At 67.7% G+C, this 15,593-nt stretch overlaps 2 protein-coding genes across 3 annotated transcripts; one reads left to right on the forward strand and one right to left on the reverse strand.

The window, feature by feature from the left end:
- Positions 1–412: 412 nt before the first annotated feature.
- ABT1 (activator of basal transcription 1) lies at positions 413–2,772 on the forward strand. Its single transcript, XM_086871178.1, has 4 exons — positions 413–626; positions 761–1,009; positions 1,483–1,655; positions 2,356–2,772. The coding sequence occupies exons 2-4, from the start codon at positions 766–768 to the stop codon at positions 2,647–2,649; spliced, it is 711 nt and encodes a 236-aa protein (XP_086727304.1). The 5' UTR covers positions 413–626; positions 761–765; the 3' UTR covers positions 2,650–2,772.
- A 1,123-nt stretch (positions 2,773–3,895) lies between these two features.
- On the reverse strand, positions 3,896–15,590 carry LOC147647692 (methyl-CpG-binding domain protein 1-like). Of its 2 annotated transcripts, none has more exons than XM_086870996.1 (16): positions 15,418–15,590; positions 14,181–14,302; positions 13,156–13,270; positions 12,544–12,899; positions 12,092–12,177; positions 11,649–11,689; positions 11,391–11,543; positions 10,159–10,293; positions 9,080–9,127; positions 8,942–8,998; positions 8,405–8,476; positions 6,470–6,634; positions 5,232–5,495; positions 5,055–5,141; positions 4,869–4,967; positions 3,896–4,336 (listed from the first exon to the last, which is right to left on the reverse strand). In XM_086870996.1, the coding sequence occupies exons 1-16, from the start codon at positions 15,424–15,426 to the stop codon at positions 3,896–3,898; spliced, it is 2,250 nt and encodes a 749-aa protein (XP_086727122.1). In that variant the 5' UTR covers positions 15,427–15,590. The 2 variants fall into 2 exon arrangements, with proteins under 2 accessions (XP_086727122.1, XP_086727121.1); XM_086870995.1 differs by having other exon boundaries at positions 14,181–14,305.
- Positions 15,591–15,593: the final 3 nt, after the last annotated feature.

Below are 15,593 nucleotides of genomic sequence, written 5' to 3' on the forward strand. Positions count from 1 at the left end.
GGGGGGGAGGGGAGGGCTCTAATCCCCCCCCCCCAGCTGTGGGATTAGGGGGGGGGATTATCCACTGCTCATCTGCAGCCAGGACCCCCCCCCAACAACGGGGGGGGTTTGGGGACCCGAGGGGACCCTGGAGGGGGAGGGGGACCCTGGGGGGGGCACTGGGGGGGGGCTGAGGGGGCCATGGAGCGGTGGGGGGGGGTCTGGGGGGGACATGGGAGGGGTCTGAGGGTCCCGGGGGGGGTCTGAGGGCCTCGGGGGGGTCTGGGGGTCCCGGGGGGGGTCTGAGGGCCCCGGGGGGGTCTGGGGGTCCCGGGGGGGGTCTGAGGGCCCCGGGGGGCTCTGGGGGGGGGGGGCACTGGGGGGGGTTCCATTGGCCCCAGAGCGCGCGGGGCCGTTCCCGCCAAAACTCCCCCTCAGCCGTTCCCGCCCAAACCGCTGCGCGCGCTTCCCGCCGCCGCCAGGCCACGCCCCCGCGCAAACCACGTGTCCGCACAAGCACGCCCCAAAACCACGCCCCCTAAAGCTGGGCCACGCCCCTTCGCGCGTTACGGCTTTTTCCCGCCTCCCCTGGCGCTGCTTTACGGCTGTGTCAGCGCTTTACGGCCGCGCCTTGTGGCGTTGTACAGGTGCCGGGCCCGGGGGGCTTTGGGGAGGTTTTGGGGGTCCCGGGGGGGATTTTGGGGGTCCCGGGAGGAGCTGGGGAGGGGTGGGGGAGGCCGGGGGTGGTGGTCTCTCTTTAAACCCCTCCTGCCCATCGCAGGGGCCATGGCCGCGGCCGAGCGGGACCCGCACGGGACGGAGGAGGAGGAGGAAGAGGAGGAAGAGAAGGAGGAAGAAGAAGAGGAGGAGGGTCCCGAGGGCCCCCCCGCTGCCGAGGCCGCCCCCCCGAAGCCGGTGGTGCCGGGGGTTCTTTATTTGTCTTTTCTCCCGCCGGGGTTCGGGCCCCGCCAGGCCCGGGCGCTGCTGCGGCCTCACGGGGAGCTGGGGAGGGTCTTCCTGCAGCCCCGCGGTGAGTGCGGGGGCTGGGGGTCCCCAGGGGGGGCTGGGGGGTCCCGAGGGGGCTCTGGGGGGGTCTGAGGGGGTCTGGGGGCTCTGGGGAGGGTCTGAAGGGTCCCGAGGGGGCTCTGGGGGGGTCTGAGGGGTCCCTGGGAGGGTTTGGGGGCTCTCGAGGGGGGTCTGGGGGGTCCCGAAGGGTCTGGGGAGAGTCTGGGGGATTCTGGGGGGGTCTGGGGGGTCCCGAGGGAGGTCTGGGGGGGGTACCTAACCCTAACCCAGCTGCCTCGGGTGGGGGTCCCAGCCCCTCGGGAGGGGTCCCATCTCCCTTGGGTGGGGGTCCAGTTTCCTGGGAGGGGTCTCAGCCCCTTTGAGTGGGATCCAGCCCCCTCGGGCTGGGGTCTCTCCTCGGGCTGGGGTCTCTCCTCGGGTGGGGGTCTCTCTCTCCCCCCGGGAGGGTCCCCCCGTTCCTCACCCCCTCCCCCGCAGGGGGCTCGGTGCGGCGGCGCCGGCAGCGCCCGGGGGGGTCTCCGGCGTTCTGCGAGGGTTGGGTGGAGTTCCGGGACAAACGCGCGGCCAAACGCGCGGCCAAAATCCTGCACGGGACCCCCATGGCCCCCCGGCCCCGCAGCCCCTTCCGCCACCACTGCTGGAGCCTCAAGGTGCGCCTGGGGCTGGGGGGGGGGCTGGGAGGGGGCTTGGGGGGCTGGGACCCCTTTGGGGGGGGCTGGGACCCCTTTGGGGGAGGCTGGGACCCCTTTGGGGGGGGCTGGGACCCCTTTGGGGGGCTGGGGAGGGGGCTCGGGGGGGGCTGGGACCCCTTTGGGGGAGGCTTGGGATCCCTTTGGGGGGGGCTGGGACCCCTTTGGGGGGCTGGGAGGGGGCTTGGGGGGCTGGGACCCCTTTGGGGGGGGCTGGGATCCCTTTGGGGGGGGCTGGGACCCCTTTGGGGGGCTGGGAGGGGGCTTGGGGGGCTGGGACCCCTTTGGGGGGGGCTGGGGAGGGGGCTCGGGGGGGTCTGAACCCTTTGGGGGGTCCTGAGCCCTTTTGGGGGGGCTGGGATCCCTTTTTGGAGGGGGCTGAACCCTTTTTGGGGGTCCCCTGACCCTGCCCCACCCCCCAAAACCTGCCCGGGGTTTGGGGGAGGGGTGAGACAGTTTGGGGGTCTGTTATGGGGGGAGGGGTGAGGGGATCTGGGGGTCCCTGACCCCACCCCTCCCCCACAGTACCTGCTGGGGGTTTGGGGGAGGGGTGAGGGGATTTGGGGGTCCCTGACCCCGCCCCTCCCCCGCAGTACCTGCTGGGGGTTTGGGGGAGGGGTGAGGGGATTTGGGGGTCCCTGACCCCGCCCCTCCCCCGCAGTACCTGCCCGGGTTCCGCTGGCCTCACCTGAGCGAGCGCCTCAGCTACGAGCGCCAGGTGAGGGCTCAGCGCCTGCGGGCCGAGGTGGCCCAGGCCAAGCGCGAGGGGGGGTTCTACGCCCGCCGCCCCCCCAAGGACCCCCCCAAAACCCCCGGGGACCCCTCCGCCCCTCCCCCCAGCTGGGGCTACGCCCAGAGAGCGACGGAGGAGGAAATTTGGGGGCGCAAAGCTCGGCCCCCCCCGGCCGCGCCCCCCCGGCGGCTGCTGGAGAAGGTGTTTGGGGTGGGGGGGTGAGACCCCCACCCAAATCCGGGGGGGGGGACCCCCCAAAGCCCCCCCCGGATTTCCTCGAGCAGCACAAAATTGGTTTTTTTGTGTTTTTCTCCTTAAAACTTTTATTACTTTTAACAAAAATAATTCCTCGCGCTCTCGTTTAAAGTCTGCCGAGGGGGCGGGGCCAAGGGAAGGGGGCGGGGTCAAGGAAGGGGGCGGGGCTATGGCTTCAGCGCGAAACTCCCTGAAGGCAGCGCGGGAGGGTGGGCGTGGCTTAAGCAGCGCAGACCACGCCCCTTTTACCATAAAAGGGCATGGTCTGAGAAAGCAACGAGTGAAAGGCGCGCGTGGGCGGGGCCTAAACAAAGAGGCGTGGCTTGATCGGCCACGCCCTCTCCGTGCCCTAAACAGAACATTTAAATCTCTACGGGGGGAGGGTTCTTAAAGGGGCCGCGCCCCCATTTTGGGGGGCGGTTCCAGTGTCAAAAATAGAAGCTCTGGGGGGTGGGGGAGGGGCCCCAGTATGGCACTGGGGAAATGGGGGAAGGAACAAACTGGGGGCCCCATAAACCTGATGTCCCCATAAACCTGGGGGGTGGGGGAGGGAAACCCCCCCCCCTGAAAACGGGTGCTGGGGGCACCCCAAAAATCCCTGGGAAACCGAACGGGGGGAGTGGAACCAACCCCGGGGACTCCCCCCTCCTCAAAATGCCACCTCGGGGGTCCCTCAGCCTCGAGGGGTCACTGGGGGAGGGGGGCAGGGGTCCCCAAAATCCGGGGGGGGGGTCCCTCTGAAGCCCCACAGCGGTGGCCCCCAAACCTGGGGGGCTCCCCGGACCCTCCCGGGGACTCTCTGGGGGGGTCCAGGGGTGCCAATCCCACCCTGGGGACCCCCGCTGCCCCTCCCCCACCACACCCTCGGGCTCCATCCCCAAATCCACTCCCCGCCCCAAAGGTGCAACGCCCCACCCCCTCCTCCCCACCCCCACATCCCCCAATTTTAGTTCCCCCTCGCCCTCCTTTCCACTTTTAGGTCCCTCGTTTTCATCTCCCCCTCCCCATTTTCATCTCCCCCTCCCCCATTTCCATCCCCCCTCCCCCATTTCCAGTTCAGCCATCGCTTCCCAACACCCCCCCCCAAATTTCCTTTTCCATTTCCCCATTTTCTCAATGTCCCCCTCCCCAAATTCATTTCCCCGCCTTTTTCGCTCCCATCCCACCCATCCCCCACCACCCAAATTCCCCCTGACCCCCCCCCCCCTTGCCCTCAGTGCCCCTCCCCCGCCAGCAGCAGGCAGGGCCGGCAGCAGCGCCCCCCCCTCACCAGCACATGGCAGCGGGGGGCCGGGGGCCGGGCCGGGGGTCCCGGGGGTCCCGGGCAGGGCCCGTAAGCCTCGAGATCACAGAGCAGCTCCACCAGGTCCAGCACGGAGCGCAGGGGGGGGCGCCGGGCCAGCACCTCGTGGCCGGGGGGCACCGGGCGGCCGCGGGCCACCAGCACCCGGAACGCCAGCCCCGGGTTGAGCAGCACGGCGGCCGCGGCCATGGGCGAGCGGGGACAGCGCTGCACCAGGCGCAGACCCCGCGCCGGGCACGGCCCCGGCCCCGCTGCCCCCACCACGCCCCAGTGAGCCGGGAGGGGGATCTCGGCCAGCTCCTCCAGGAAAGAACCCGGCCACAGCTGCGGGCCGGGGGGCAGCGGGAAGGGCTGGGGGAGGGAAGGGGTTAATGGGGTGGGGGGTGGGGGGGTGTGTGCTCAGAGACCCCTCCCCTCACCCAGAGAACGCCCTCTGCCAGGCAGGAAACTCCCCCTAAAATCCTTCCCCTAATGCCAGAGACCCCTCCCCAGAGTCATTTCCCCTCCCCCCCTAAATGCAGGAACCCTCCCCAGAGCCCCTTCCCCTCCCCCCAAAATCAGGGACCCTCCCCCCAAATCCTGAGACCCCTCCCCAAAGTCATTTCCCCTCCCCCTCTAAACCCAGAGACCCCTCCCCAGAGTCCTTTCCCCTCCCCCCAAAACCCTCCCCCCAAATCCTGGGACCCCTCCCCAAAGTCCTCTCCCCTCCCCCCCCAAACCCAGGGACCCCTCCCCAGAGTCCCCTCCCCCCCTCTAGACCCCCCCCCCCAACCCCTTCCCGAGACCCCTCAACCCATCACGAGCCCCTCCCCCACGAGGGGAATCCCTCAAGCCCCTCCCCCAAATCCTCCAAACCCCCCCCTCCCTCCCTCCTCTTCCTCACCACTCGGCTGCTTCCTCCCTGCTCCTCTTCCTCCTCCTCCTCCTCCTCCTCGCTCTCATCCAGCACCACCAGCTGGGGGGGCGGGGGCCGGGGGGGCACCTGGGGGTGAAGCAGAAGCTCAGGAGCCCCCCCCGGACCCCAGGGACCCCTCCCCAACCCCCAGAGCCCCCTCCCCACCCCCGTTACCGGCACCAGGGAGGCGCTGGGCTGCGGCTGCTCCTGCTTCACGCGGGGGGTGGCGGCGATCAGGACCCCCAGATCCCCCGGGGGGGGCTGAAAAAGGGGGGGGGGGGGCGTTATGGGGGTCCCAGGCCCTCGGAGGAGGCTCCGGGAGTGGGGGGGGGAGTCTGGGGTCCCTCTCACCCTTTGGGGGGCGACGCTGGGCTCCGGGGGGGCCCCTTTGAGGCGGGGGGCCGAGGCGATGAGGAGCCCCAGGCGAGGGTCCTGGGGGGCAGGGGGGGTCAGAGGGGGGTCCCGGGTGTCCAGGGAGGGTCCCAGGCGGCTGGGGGGTCTCACCTCGAGGCGGGGGAGGGGTCCCGCCTCCTCCTTGATGGGGCAGAGGCGCAGGGGGGGGCCCGGGAGGGGCCCGGGGTCGTTCTCAGCCCCCCCCAGCGGCTCCTCCTTGTCCTGTGGGGGAGGAGCAGCTCAGGGTGAGACCCCCCCAGCCCCCCCCAGATATCCGGGAGGGACCCCTCCCCCACCCCCTTGATATCTGCAGAAAATCCCCTCCCCCACCCCACCTCACCCCCCCCCCCCCCCCCGTGGGGAAACTGAGGCACACACAAGCCTGGGGGGGTCACAGGGGAGGGGACCGAGGCATCCGGGGATCCCCCAAAGCCCCTCCCGCGGGGGGGGGGGGAGGGGAGGGGTGGGGACACCTGGGTCCCCTCCCCCGACGCCTGGGTCCCCCCGAGGGGGGAGGGTCCGAGCAGAGCGAAGCGAGCACAGCAAAGCGGGGGGAGGGGATGGGGGGGGGGTCCCGTGGGGGGGGGATGGGTGGAGAATTTGGGGGGGGGGGGGGTCCCGTTACCTTGCGGGGGGGGCGGGGCAGGCGGCGGCTCCGGGCAGCGGCGCGGGGGGGCCGGGGGGGCCGGCGGCGGCGGGGCCTGGATGGGGGGAGGGGGCGGCCGCTCCAGGGGGGCCCCCAGCGACCCCCCCCCACCGGCAGCAGCCGCCTCTGCGCCAGGAGAGAGACCTCAGAGGGGGAGGGGCACCCCCAGTTCCGAGGGGAGGGGGATGGGAGGGGCACAATGAAGGGAATCCCCCCCCTCCCCCAAGTGGACCCCGAGCCCCTCCCCCCCAAAAAGGGATGCAGGGTGAGCCCCCCAAAGCCAAGCGATGCAGGAAGGACCCAGGCGTCCTCAGAACGAGCCCCAGGTGCGCAGGCAGCACCTGGGGGCTGAACCACGCCCCTCCCCCCCCCCCAGCCCAAACCTGTCCTGTACTGGTCCCAACTGGGCTGCACCCGCCGCCGGGGGAGCCCGAAGCTTGCGCGTGCCTCAGTTTCCCCAGCCGAAGGAATCGGGTCGCTGAGGAAAGGGGGAGGAGGGGCGGGCCGGGGCTCGCTGGGGGGTTACTGGGGGGCACTGGGGGGCACCCACCATGGCACAGCGCAGGCACTGCCTCCAGCGGCACTTCTGGCGCTTGAGGTTCTGCCCCCCGAACTTGGGCTTGTCGCGGCAGAAGTCGCAGCGGCCGCAGTCGGCCGGGCGCCGGCAGGCAGCGCACACCCCGCAGCGCCGGCTGGCCCGGCTGCGCGCCCCCCGCTGCAGCGAGAGCGGCGTCAGCCCCGCACCCCCGGGCGGCCACGGGGGCAGCAGCGGGGCTGGGGGGCAGTTATTGGGTCTGGGGGCAGTTATTGGGGCTGGGGGCAGTTACTGAATGAGTCTGGGGGCAGTTATTGGGTCTGGGGGCAGTTTTTCAGTCTGGGGAGAGTTATTGAGTCTGGGGGCAGTTATTGGGGCTGGGGGCAGCCATTGAGTCTGGGGGCAGTTATTGGGTCTGGGGGCAGTTACTGGGTCTGGGGGCAGTTATTGGGTCTGGGGGCAGCCACTGAGTGAGTCTGGGGGCAGTTATTGAGTCTGGGGGCAGTTATTGAATGAGTCTGGGGGCAGTTATTGGGTCTGGAGGCAGTTATTGGGTCTGGGGGCAGTTACTGGGTCTGGGGGCAGTTACTGGGTCTGGGGGCAGTTACTGAATGAGTCTGGGGGCAGTTATTTGGTCTGGCGGCAGTTATTGAGTCTGGGGGCAGTTATTGAGTCTGGGGGCAGTTACTGAATGGGTCTGGGGGCAGTTACTGGGTCTGGGGGCAGTTATTGGGTCTTCTGGGGGCAGTTATTGGGTCTGGGGGCAGTTATTAGAAGCATTACGGCACATGCAGCGGTATTAAAGCGTTGCAGCAGTGCGCTGCTAATACGTTAATTAGGGTAGCAAGAGAGTGCACTTATTAAGGTAATTACAGCAGGGCTGTGCGCAGCCATTAGGTTAATTACGGTACCGACAGCAGCACTATTAGGATAATTACGGTACTGGGAGTGCACCGTAATTAGGATAATTACGGCACCTAAGTGCAGCATTATTAGGATAATTACGGTACTCGGGCTGCACCGCAATTAGGATAATTACGGTACCAGTGTGTGGCATTATTAGCATAATTACGGTACTGGAAGTGCACCTCTATTAAGATAATTACTGTGCTAAGAGCGTGCCGCGATTAGGATAATTACGGTACAGAAGTGTGACGCTATTAGGATGATTACGGTATCAATATGCGACACTATTGGGATAATTACGGTACCTAAGCGCAGCATTATTAGGATAATTATGGTACCAATACGCAGCATTATTAGGCTAATTACAGTACTGGGAGTGCACTGCTATTAGGATAATTATGGTAACGATAACAGCATTATTAGGATAATTATGGTAATTATAACAGCACTATTAGGATAATTACGGTAACGATAACGGCACTATTAGGATAATTATGGTAATTATAACAGCACTATTAGGATAATTACGGTAATGATAACGGCACTATTAAGATAATTATGGTAATGATAACGGCACTATTAGGATAATTACGGTAACGATAATTACCGGAAGTGCAGCACTATTAAGATAATTACTGTACTAGGACTGCACTGCAATTAGGATAATTATGGCACTGGGAGTGCACCCCAATTAGGATAATTACAGTATTGGGGAGAGGAGCAGCTCTGGGAGGCCTCAGGACCCCCATTATTATTATTATTATTATTATTATTATTATTATTATTATTATTATTATTATTATTATTATTATTTTTATTAAAAATGTTAATTCTCCCCGTTTCTGGGGGAATTTCGGGGGGATTTGGGGTCCCCGAAGCCCTGGAACGGCTGCTGGGATCACTCCGGTGCCTGCACCCCAATTAGCGCCCCTGCGTTAATGGCGTTAATTAACGGCCGGCCTCAAGAGCTGCTCCGGGAGGGGCGGGGCTAAGGGAAAGGGGCGGGGCTAAGGGAAAGGGGCGGGGCCAGGGGCTGTCACTCACCCCGCGGGGGCCGGGGGGCTTCGGGGGTCGCCCCGGCTTCTTCTTCTCCTCCTTGCCCTGGGGCTGCGGCTTCTGGGGGGGAGGGGAGGTCACTGCAGGTGTCCCCAGGTGTGTCCCAGGTGTGTCCCAGGTGTGTCCCAGGTGTCCCCAGGTGTGTCCCAGGTGTCCCCAAGTGTCCCCAGGTGTGTCCCAGGTGTCCCCAAGTGTCCCCAGGTGTGTTCCAGGTGTCCCCAGGTGTGTCCAGGTGTCCCCAGGTATCCCCAGGTGTCCCCAGGTGTGTCACAGGTGTGTCCCCAGGTGTCCCCAGGTGTCCCCAGATGTCCCCAGGTGTGTCCAGGTGTGTCCCCAGGTGTCCCCAGGTGTGTTCCAGGTGTCCCCAGGTATCCCCAGGTGTCCCCAGGTGTGTTCCAGGTGTATTCCAGGTGTGCCCCCAGGTGTCCCAGGTGTCCCCAGGTGTCCCCAGGTGTCCCCAGGTGTGTCCCAGGTGTCCCCAGGTGTCCCCAGGTGTCCCCAGGTGTCCCAGGTGTCCCCACTCACCCTGTGCCTGCTGCCGGAGCCGTCGCTGTTCTCCCGCTCCAGGGGGGGTTTCCATTTCTGGGGGCGGATTCGGGGCTGAGGGTGGGGGTCCCATGGGGGTCCCCCCAGCCCGGGACACCCCGGGGGTCCCACACTCACCTCGCTCGGGGGCTGCGGGCTCTGGCTCTTCCCGGCCACCTTGGGCTTCTGGGGGGACACGGGAGGGGTCGGGGGGGACACAGGGAGGGGTCTGCGTGACTCTGGATGACACTGGGGGGTCACTGGGGGTCTCTGGGGGTCTCTCCAGGGGTCACTGGGGGGGTCTCTCAGGTCTCTGGGGGTCTCCGGGGGTCTCTGAGGTCTTTGGGGGTCTCTGGGGTCTCTCCAGGGGTCTCTGGGGGTCTCCCCGGGGGTCTCTCTGAGGTATCTGGGGTGTCTCCAGGGGTCTCTGGGTGACGCTGGGGTCTCTGGGGGTCTCCCCGTGGATCTCAGGGGGTCTCAGGGTGTCCCCAGGGGTCCCAGGGGGTCTCAGGGTGTCCCCAGGGGTCTCAGGGGGTCCTCAGGGGTCTCTGGGGGTCTCTCTGGGAGTCCCAGGGGGTCTCTGGGATCTCTGGGTCCCCCCAGGGGTCCCTGGGGGTCTCAGGGGGTCTCTCCAGGGGTCCCAGGGTGTCCCTGGGGGTCCCTGGGGGTCTCAGGGTGTCCCCGGGGGTCCCAGGGGGTCTCTCCAGGGGTCCCAGGTTGTCCCTGGGGGTCTCAGGGTGTCCCCAGGGATCCCAGGGGGTCTCAGGGTGTCCCCAGGGGTCTCAGGGGGTCCTCGGGGGTCTCTGGGGGGTCTCTCTGGGAGTCCCAGGGGGTCTCTGGGATCTCTGGGTCTCCCCAGGGGTCCCTGGGGGTCCCAGGGGGTCTGTCCAGGGGTCTCAGGGTGTCCCTGGGGGGTCTCAGGGTCTCTCCGGGGGTCTCAGGGTGTCCCAGGGTGTCCCCGGGGGTCCCAGGGGGTCTCAGGGGGTCTCTCCAGGGGTCCCAGGGGGTCTCAGGGTCTCTCAGGGTCTCTCCGGGGGTCCCAGGGTGTCCCCGGGGGTCCCAGGTTGTCCCTGGGGGTCCCAGGGTGTCCCCGGGGGTCCCAGGTTGTCCCCGGGGGTCCCAGGGGGTCTCAGGGTCTCCCCAGGGGTCTCAGGGTGTCCCTGGGGGTCCCAGGGGGTCCCAGGGTGTCCCCGGGGGTCCCCGGGGGTCTCCCCCACCTTGGGCCGCAGGCAGCGCCGTCGCAGGCAGCGCCACTGGCGCTTGCGGCCGGGCTGGAGGCGCCGCAGGCAGACGCAGCAGCTGCCGCAATCCTCGGTGCTCACGCAGCCGGAGCACGAACCGCAGCCCGGGGCCTGCAGCGGCGGGAAACGGCCGGGATGGCGGGAAACGGGCGGGAAACGGGCGGGAAACGGCCGGGGATGGAGGGAAACGGGCGGGAAACGGCAAGAAATGGCCGGGAAACGGCGGGAAACGGCCGGGGAAATGGTGGGAAACGGCGGGAAACGGCCGGGATGGCGGGAAACGGCCGGGAAACGGGCGGGATGGCGGGAAACGGGCGGGGATGGCGGGAAACGGCCGGGGAAATGGCGGGAAACGGCCGGGATGGCGGGAAACGGCCGGGGAAATGGCGGGAAACGACCGGGATGGCGGGAAACGGTGGGAAACAACGGGAAACAGCAGGAAATGGCAGGAAACAGCGGGAAATGAGGGATAACGGGCAGGAAATACGGGATAATGGGAGATAACGGGGGAAATACAGGGACAAGGGGAGTGCCAGTGACACTGGGAGGGGGTGACAGCGATCTCGGAGGGGTGACAATGACAGGAGAGGGGGGACAATGACACCGGGGGGCTGATGGTGACACCAGGGGGGTCCCAGTGACACTGGTGAGGTCCCAGCGACACCGTGGGGTTCCCAGTGACACTGAGGGGGGTCCCAATGACACCGGGGAGTTCCCAATGACACCAGGGGGGTCTCAGTGACACCGATGGGGTCCCAGTGACACCAGGGGGGGGGGTCCCAGTGACACCGGGGGGGTCCCAGTGACACCAGGGGGGTCTCAGTGACACCGATGGGGTCCCAGTGACACTGAGGGGGGTCCCAATGACACCGGTGGGGTCCCAGTGACACGGGGGGGTCCCAGTGACACCAGGGGGGTCCCAGTGACACGGGGGGGGTCCCAGTGACACCAGGGGGGTCCCAGTGACACGGGGGGGTCCCAGTGACACCGGGGGGGTCCCAGCGACACCGGGGGGGTCCCAGTGACACCGGGGTGGGGGTCCCAGTGACACGGGGGGGGTCCCAGTGACACCAGGGGGGTCCCAGTAACACCAGGGGGGTCCCAGCGGCACCAGGAGGGTCCCAGTGACACGGGGGGGTTCCCAATGACACTGAGGGGGGTCCCAGCGGCACCAGGGGGGTCCCAGCGGCCCCGGGAGGTTCCGGTACCTTCTTGACGATGCGCAGGCAGCGGCGCAGGAGGCACTTGGGGGCGCGGCCGGGCTGGGAGGGGTCCCCGGGCCGGGGGCTGCGGGCGCAGGCGCTGCAGATGCCGCAGTCCTCGGGGATCCGGCAGGCCTGGCACGTGCCGCAGCCCACCCGCTGTGGGGAGGGGGCGTCAGCGCTCGGGGGGACCCCCAGAACAAAGGGGGGGGGGGGGGGGACACGCGGGGGAGACCCCCCCGGGTGGGGGAGGGGCGGGGGTACCTTGTAGAATCGCTGCTCGCGGTTGAAGTCGCGTCTCTGGGCTGGGGGAGGGGAGGAGGAGGAAGGGAGGGGGGGGGAGGGGTCACCTCAGATTGCCTGGGGGACCCCTCCCCAAAATCATTCGGGAATCCCCTCCCCCCCACCCCCCCCCCCCCCAGAACACGGAAAGGGAAACAAAGGAAAATCAGGGGAGGGGGAAGAGGAAGGGGAAGAAGAAAAAGAGGAAGGTTCAGAGCAATAAAATGATAATCAGGGAATTAAACAATGCCAGAAATGAGGATGAGGATGATGAGGATGAGGATGACGAGGGAGAGGAAAACCCCCAGGGATGAAGGCCCAGAAGAGGAAGAGGATGAAGAAGGTGAAGCTCTGAGAGGTGGGGAAGGGGGGGGAGCCCCAGAGGAGGAGGAGGAGGAGGAGGAGGAGCCGAGGCCGAAGCTCACCGCGGCAGTCAGGGCAGAGCCAGCGGCAGCGGCGCTGGGGGGGCAGCGACACCCCCGGGAAGAGGCTCTGGCAGCCGGCACACAGCCTGCGGGGGAGGGGCGACACTTTGGGGGGCTGGGGGACCCCCAACACCCCCCAGGGATCCCCCAGACCCCCCCACTGAGGGAACACCCCCGATCCCCCCTCCCCCTGCTCCTGGGACCCCTCCCCCACCCGGGGAACCCCCCCAGGGACCCCTCCCCCACCCGGGGAACCCCTCAGGGACCCCTCCCCCACCCGGGGAACCCCCTCAGGGACCCCTCCCCCACCCAGGGAACCCCCCCAGGGACCCCTCCCCCACCCGGGGAACCCCTCAGGGACCCCTCCCCCACCCGGGGAACCCCCCCAGGGACCCCTCCCCCTGCTCCCAGGACCCCTCCCCCACCCGGGGACCCCCCCATCCCCCACTCACGCCACCACCCCATCCTGGGGGGGCTCCAGGGGCGGCCGCTTCCGGGTTCTGCGAGGTGGGGGCTCCGCTGGGGGCGTGGTCACGGCTGGAGGGGGCGTGGCCTCGACCGGAGGGGGCGGGGCCTGAAGGAGCAGCGGTGATGCCTGGAGAGGAGGGGGCGGGGCCTGGACAGGAACAGGCGGGGCCTTGATGGGGATGGGCGTGGCCTGAGCAGGTGGAGGTGGGGTCTGCAGCTGAAGGGGCGGGGCCATCTCGATCTCAGCCCCGCCCACCGCGTTCTCCTCCTCCTCCTCCTCCTCCTGGAAGGTTCTGGGGGGCTCCGGGAGGGGCAGGCGCCACTTGGGGCCCTTCCTGGTCTGAAAGGCAGAAACCGGGGAGGGGTCACGAGGTGGGGGGAGACCCCCTCGAGCCCCCTCCCCATTTCCAGACCCCCCAGCACCTCCCCCAGTTTGGGGGGGTCCCTCATTCTGGGGAGCCCCTTCTGCGCCAGCTCTTCATCGCACCCCCAGTTCCTTCCTCCTCCTCCTCCTCCTCCTCCTGCCGGGTTTTTGGGGGTTTCTGTGCCCCCTCCCCAGGTTTTGGGGCCCCTCCCGGGTCCCGAGCCCCCCGTACCCCGCTGGGGCCCGGCCGCTCCAGCCCCGATTTGAAGTCGAAGTTGCTGAGGTCGTGGCCGGGGCCCAGGAACCGCCGCAGCTCGATCTTGCTGCGGAACTTCTGCCCTGTGGGGCTGCGAGGGGCGGGGGTCAGCGGGGCTGGGAGCCGGCAGGGACCCCAGACCCCGGGAGGGACCCCAGACCCCCGGGAGGGAGCCCAGACACCCAGGGAGGGACCCCAAAATACCAGGGAGGGACCCCAGACCCCGGGAGGGACCCCAGACCCCCGGGGAGGGACCCCAGACCCCAGGGAGGGTCCCCAAAATACCAGGGAGGGTCCCCAAAATACCAGGGAGGGTCCCCAAAATACCAGGGAAGGGACCCAAAACCATGGGGGAGGGACCCAAAATCCCACAGAAGGGACCCAAAAACCCAGGAAAGGGACCCAGAACCCCGGGGAAGGACCCCAGACCCCCGGGAGGGACCCCAAAACACCAGGGAGGGACTCCAGACACTGGGGAGGGACCCCAGACACCAGGGAGAGACCCCAAAACACCGGGGAGAGACCCCAGACCCCGGGGAGAGACCCCAGACCCTGGGGAGAGACCCAAAACCATGGGAAAGGGACCCAAAAACCCAGGAAAGGACCCAAAATCCCACAGAAAGGACCCAAAAACCCAGGAAAGGGACCCAGAACCCCGGGGAAGGACCCCAGACCCCGCTGGGGTCGCCGATGCTGGGGGAGCCCCCGGAGCCCGAAGGGAAACAGCGAGAGAATGGGAAGGGGGCAGCAAACAGAGCTCAGGGGACCCCAAAACTCCTCCTGTGATGGCAAAAAACCCCAAAACAGCCCCAAAAATGTGGAGAGGAGCGGGAACATTCAGGAAAGGGGAACTGAGGCGGCCCCAGGGGAGCTCGATGGGAGAGGGGCTCCGAAATCCCCCCCCTTAAATCAGAGCTGGGGGGCGGGGGGCTCCCCCAAACGGGGCTGTGGGAATGGGTTGGGGGTCCCGGGGGGGTTTTGGGGGGCGGGGGGAGGGGCACCTCCTGTAGTAGGTGTCGCTGCGGCCGCTGGTGGCCCCGGATTTCCGAAAAGCTTCGCGGCGCTGCCAGCCCGGGCCCAGCGCGGGGCACTCGGCCCAGCCCTCCGCCATCCTGCGGGGGGGCTGCTGCCCCGGGAGGGGGGATTGGGGGGCAGGAACCGCCCCCCGGACCCCAGAACAGCCCCGGGACCCTGAAATATCCCCCCAAACCCCCTCCCGGACCCCAAAACAGCCCCAGGACACTGAAATACCCCCCCAAAAACACCCCCCGGACCCCAGAACAGCCCCGGGACACTGAAATACACCCCCAAAAACTCCCCCAGACCCCAAAAACCCCCCCCTGAAACACCCCCCGGACCCCAGAACAGCCCCGGGACCCTGAAATATCCCCCCAAAAACTCCCCCAGACCCCAAAAACCCCCCCTGAAACCCCCCCGGACCCCAAAACAGCCCCTGGACCCTGAAATACCCCCCCTGAACTGCCCCGAAACACCCTCCGGACCCCAAAACAGCCCCCAGAACCCCCGAATACCCCCCAGGACCCCAAATACCCCCCCGAACCCCAAATACCCCCCCGGACCCCAAAACCCCCCCCCCGAAACAGCCCCCGAACCCCAAAACAGCCCCCGGACCCCTCCCCCCCAAAACACCCCCCAGACCCCTCCCCCAAAAACACCCCCCTCCCCCCAAAACCCCCCCCGGACCCCAAACAGCCCCGGACCCCTCCCCCCCCCCCAAAACCCGGCCGGGCCGCGGCCCCTCCCCCACGTGACTCCGTCCTCCCCTCCCCCACCGCGAGCTCCCCCTCCCCCACATAAACACAGCTCCCGATCCGCCCCTCCCCCCGCACGGGCACCCCCGAAACTGCCCCTCCCCCCAGCCTCGCGCCCCTCCCCCCCTCCCTCCCAGAGTTCCCCTCCCCCCCCTCAAAAAGAGACCCCCCAAAAACTGCCCCTCCCCCCCATAAACAGACCCCAAACCGCCCCTCCCCCCTCATAAACAGCTCCCAAAAACTGCCCCTCCCCCCTCATAAACAGCTCCCCCAAACCGCCCCTCCCCCCCATAAACAGACCCCCCAAACCGCCCCTCCCCCCTCAAAACAGCTCCCCCAAAAACTGCCCCTCCCCCCTCAAAACAGCCCCCAAACTGCCCCTCCCCCCTCAAAACAGACCCCAAACCGCCCCTCCCCCCCCCACAGCCCCCCCCTCACGACCCCCGCTCCCCCCCCAGCCCCTCACCGCTGCCATCCGCCCCCGCCTGTGGCGCAGCTCTTCCTCTTCCTCCTCCTCTTCCTCCTCCTCTTCCTCCTCCTCTTCCTCCTCCTCTTCCTCCTCCTCTTCCTCCTCCTCTTCCTCCTCCTCTTCCTCCTCCTCTTCCTCCGGCGACGCCGCGAGGCCGCGGGGGGCGGAAGGGG

The sequence above is a fragment of the Cyanistes caeruleus genome, chromosome 34, assembly GCF_971803275.1.
Source record: "Cyanistes caeruleus chromosome 34, bCyaCae1.hap1.1, whole genome shotgun sequence".
NCBI classification, from domain to species: Eukaryota; Metazoa; Chordata; class Aves; order Passeriformes; family Paridae; genus Cyanistes; species Cyanistes caeruleus.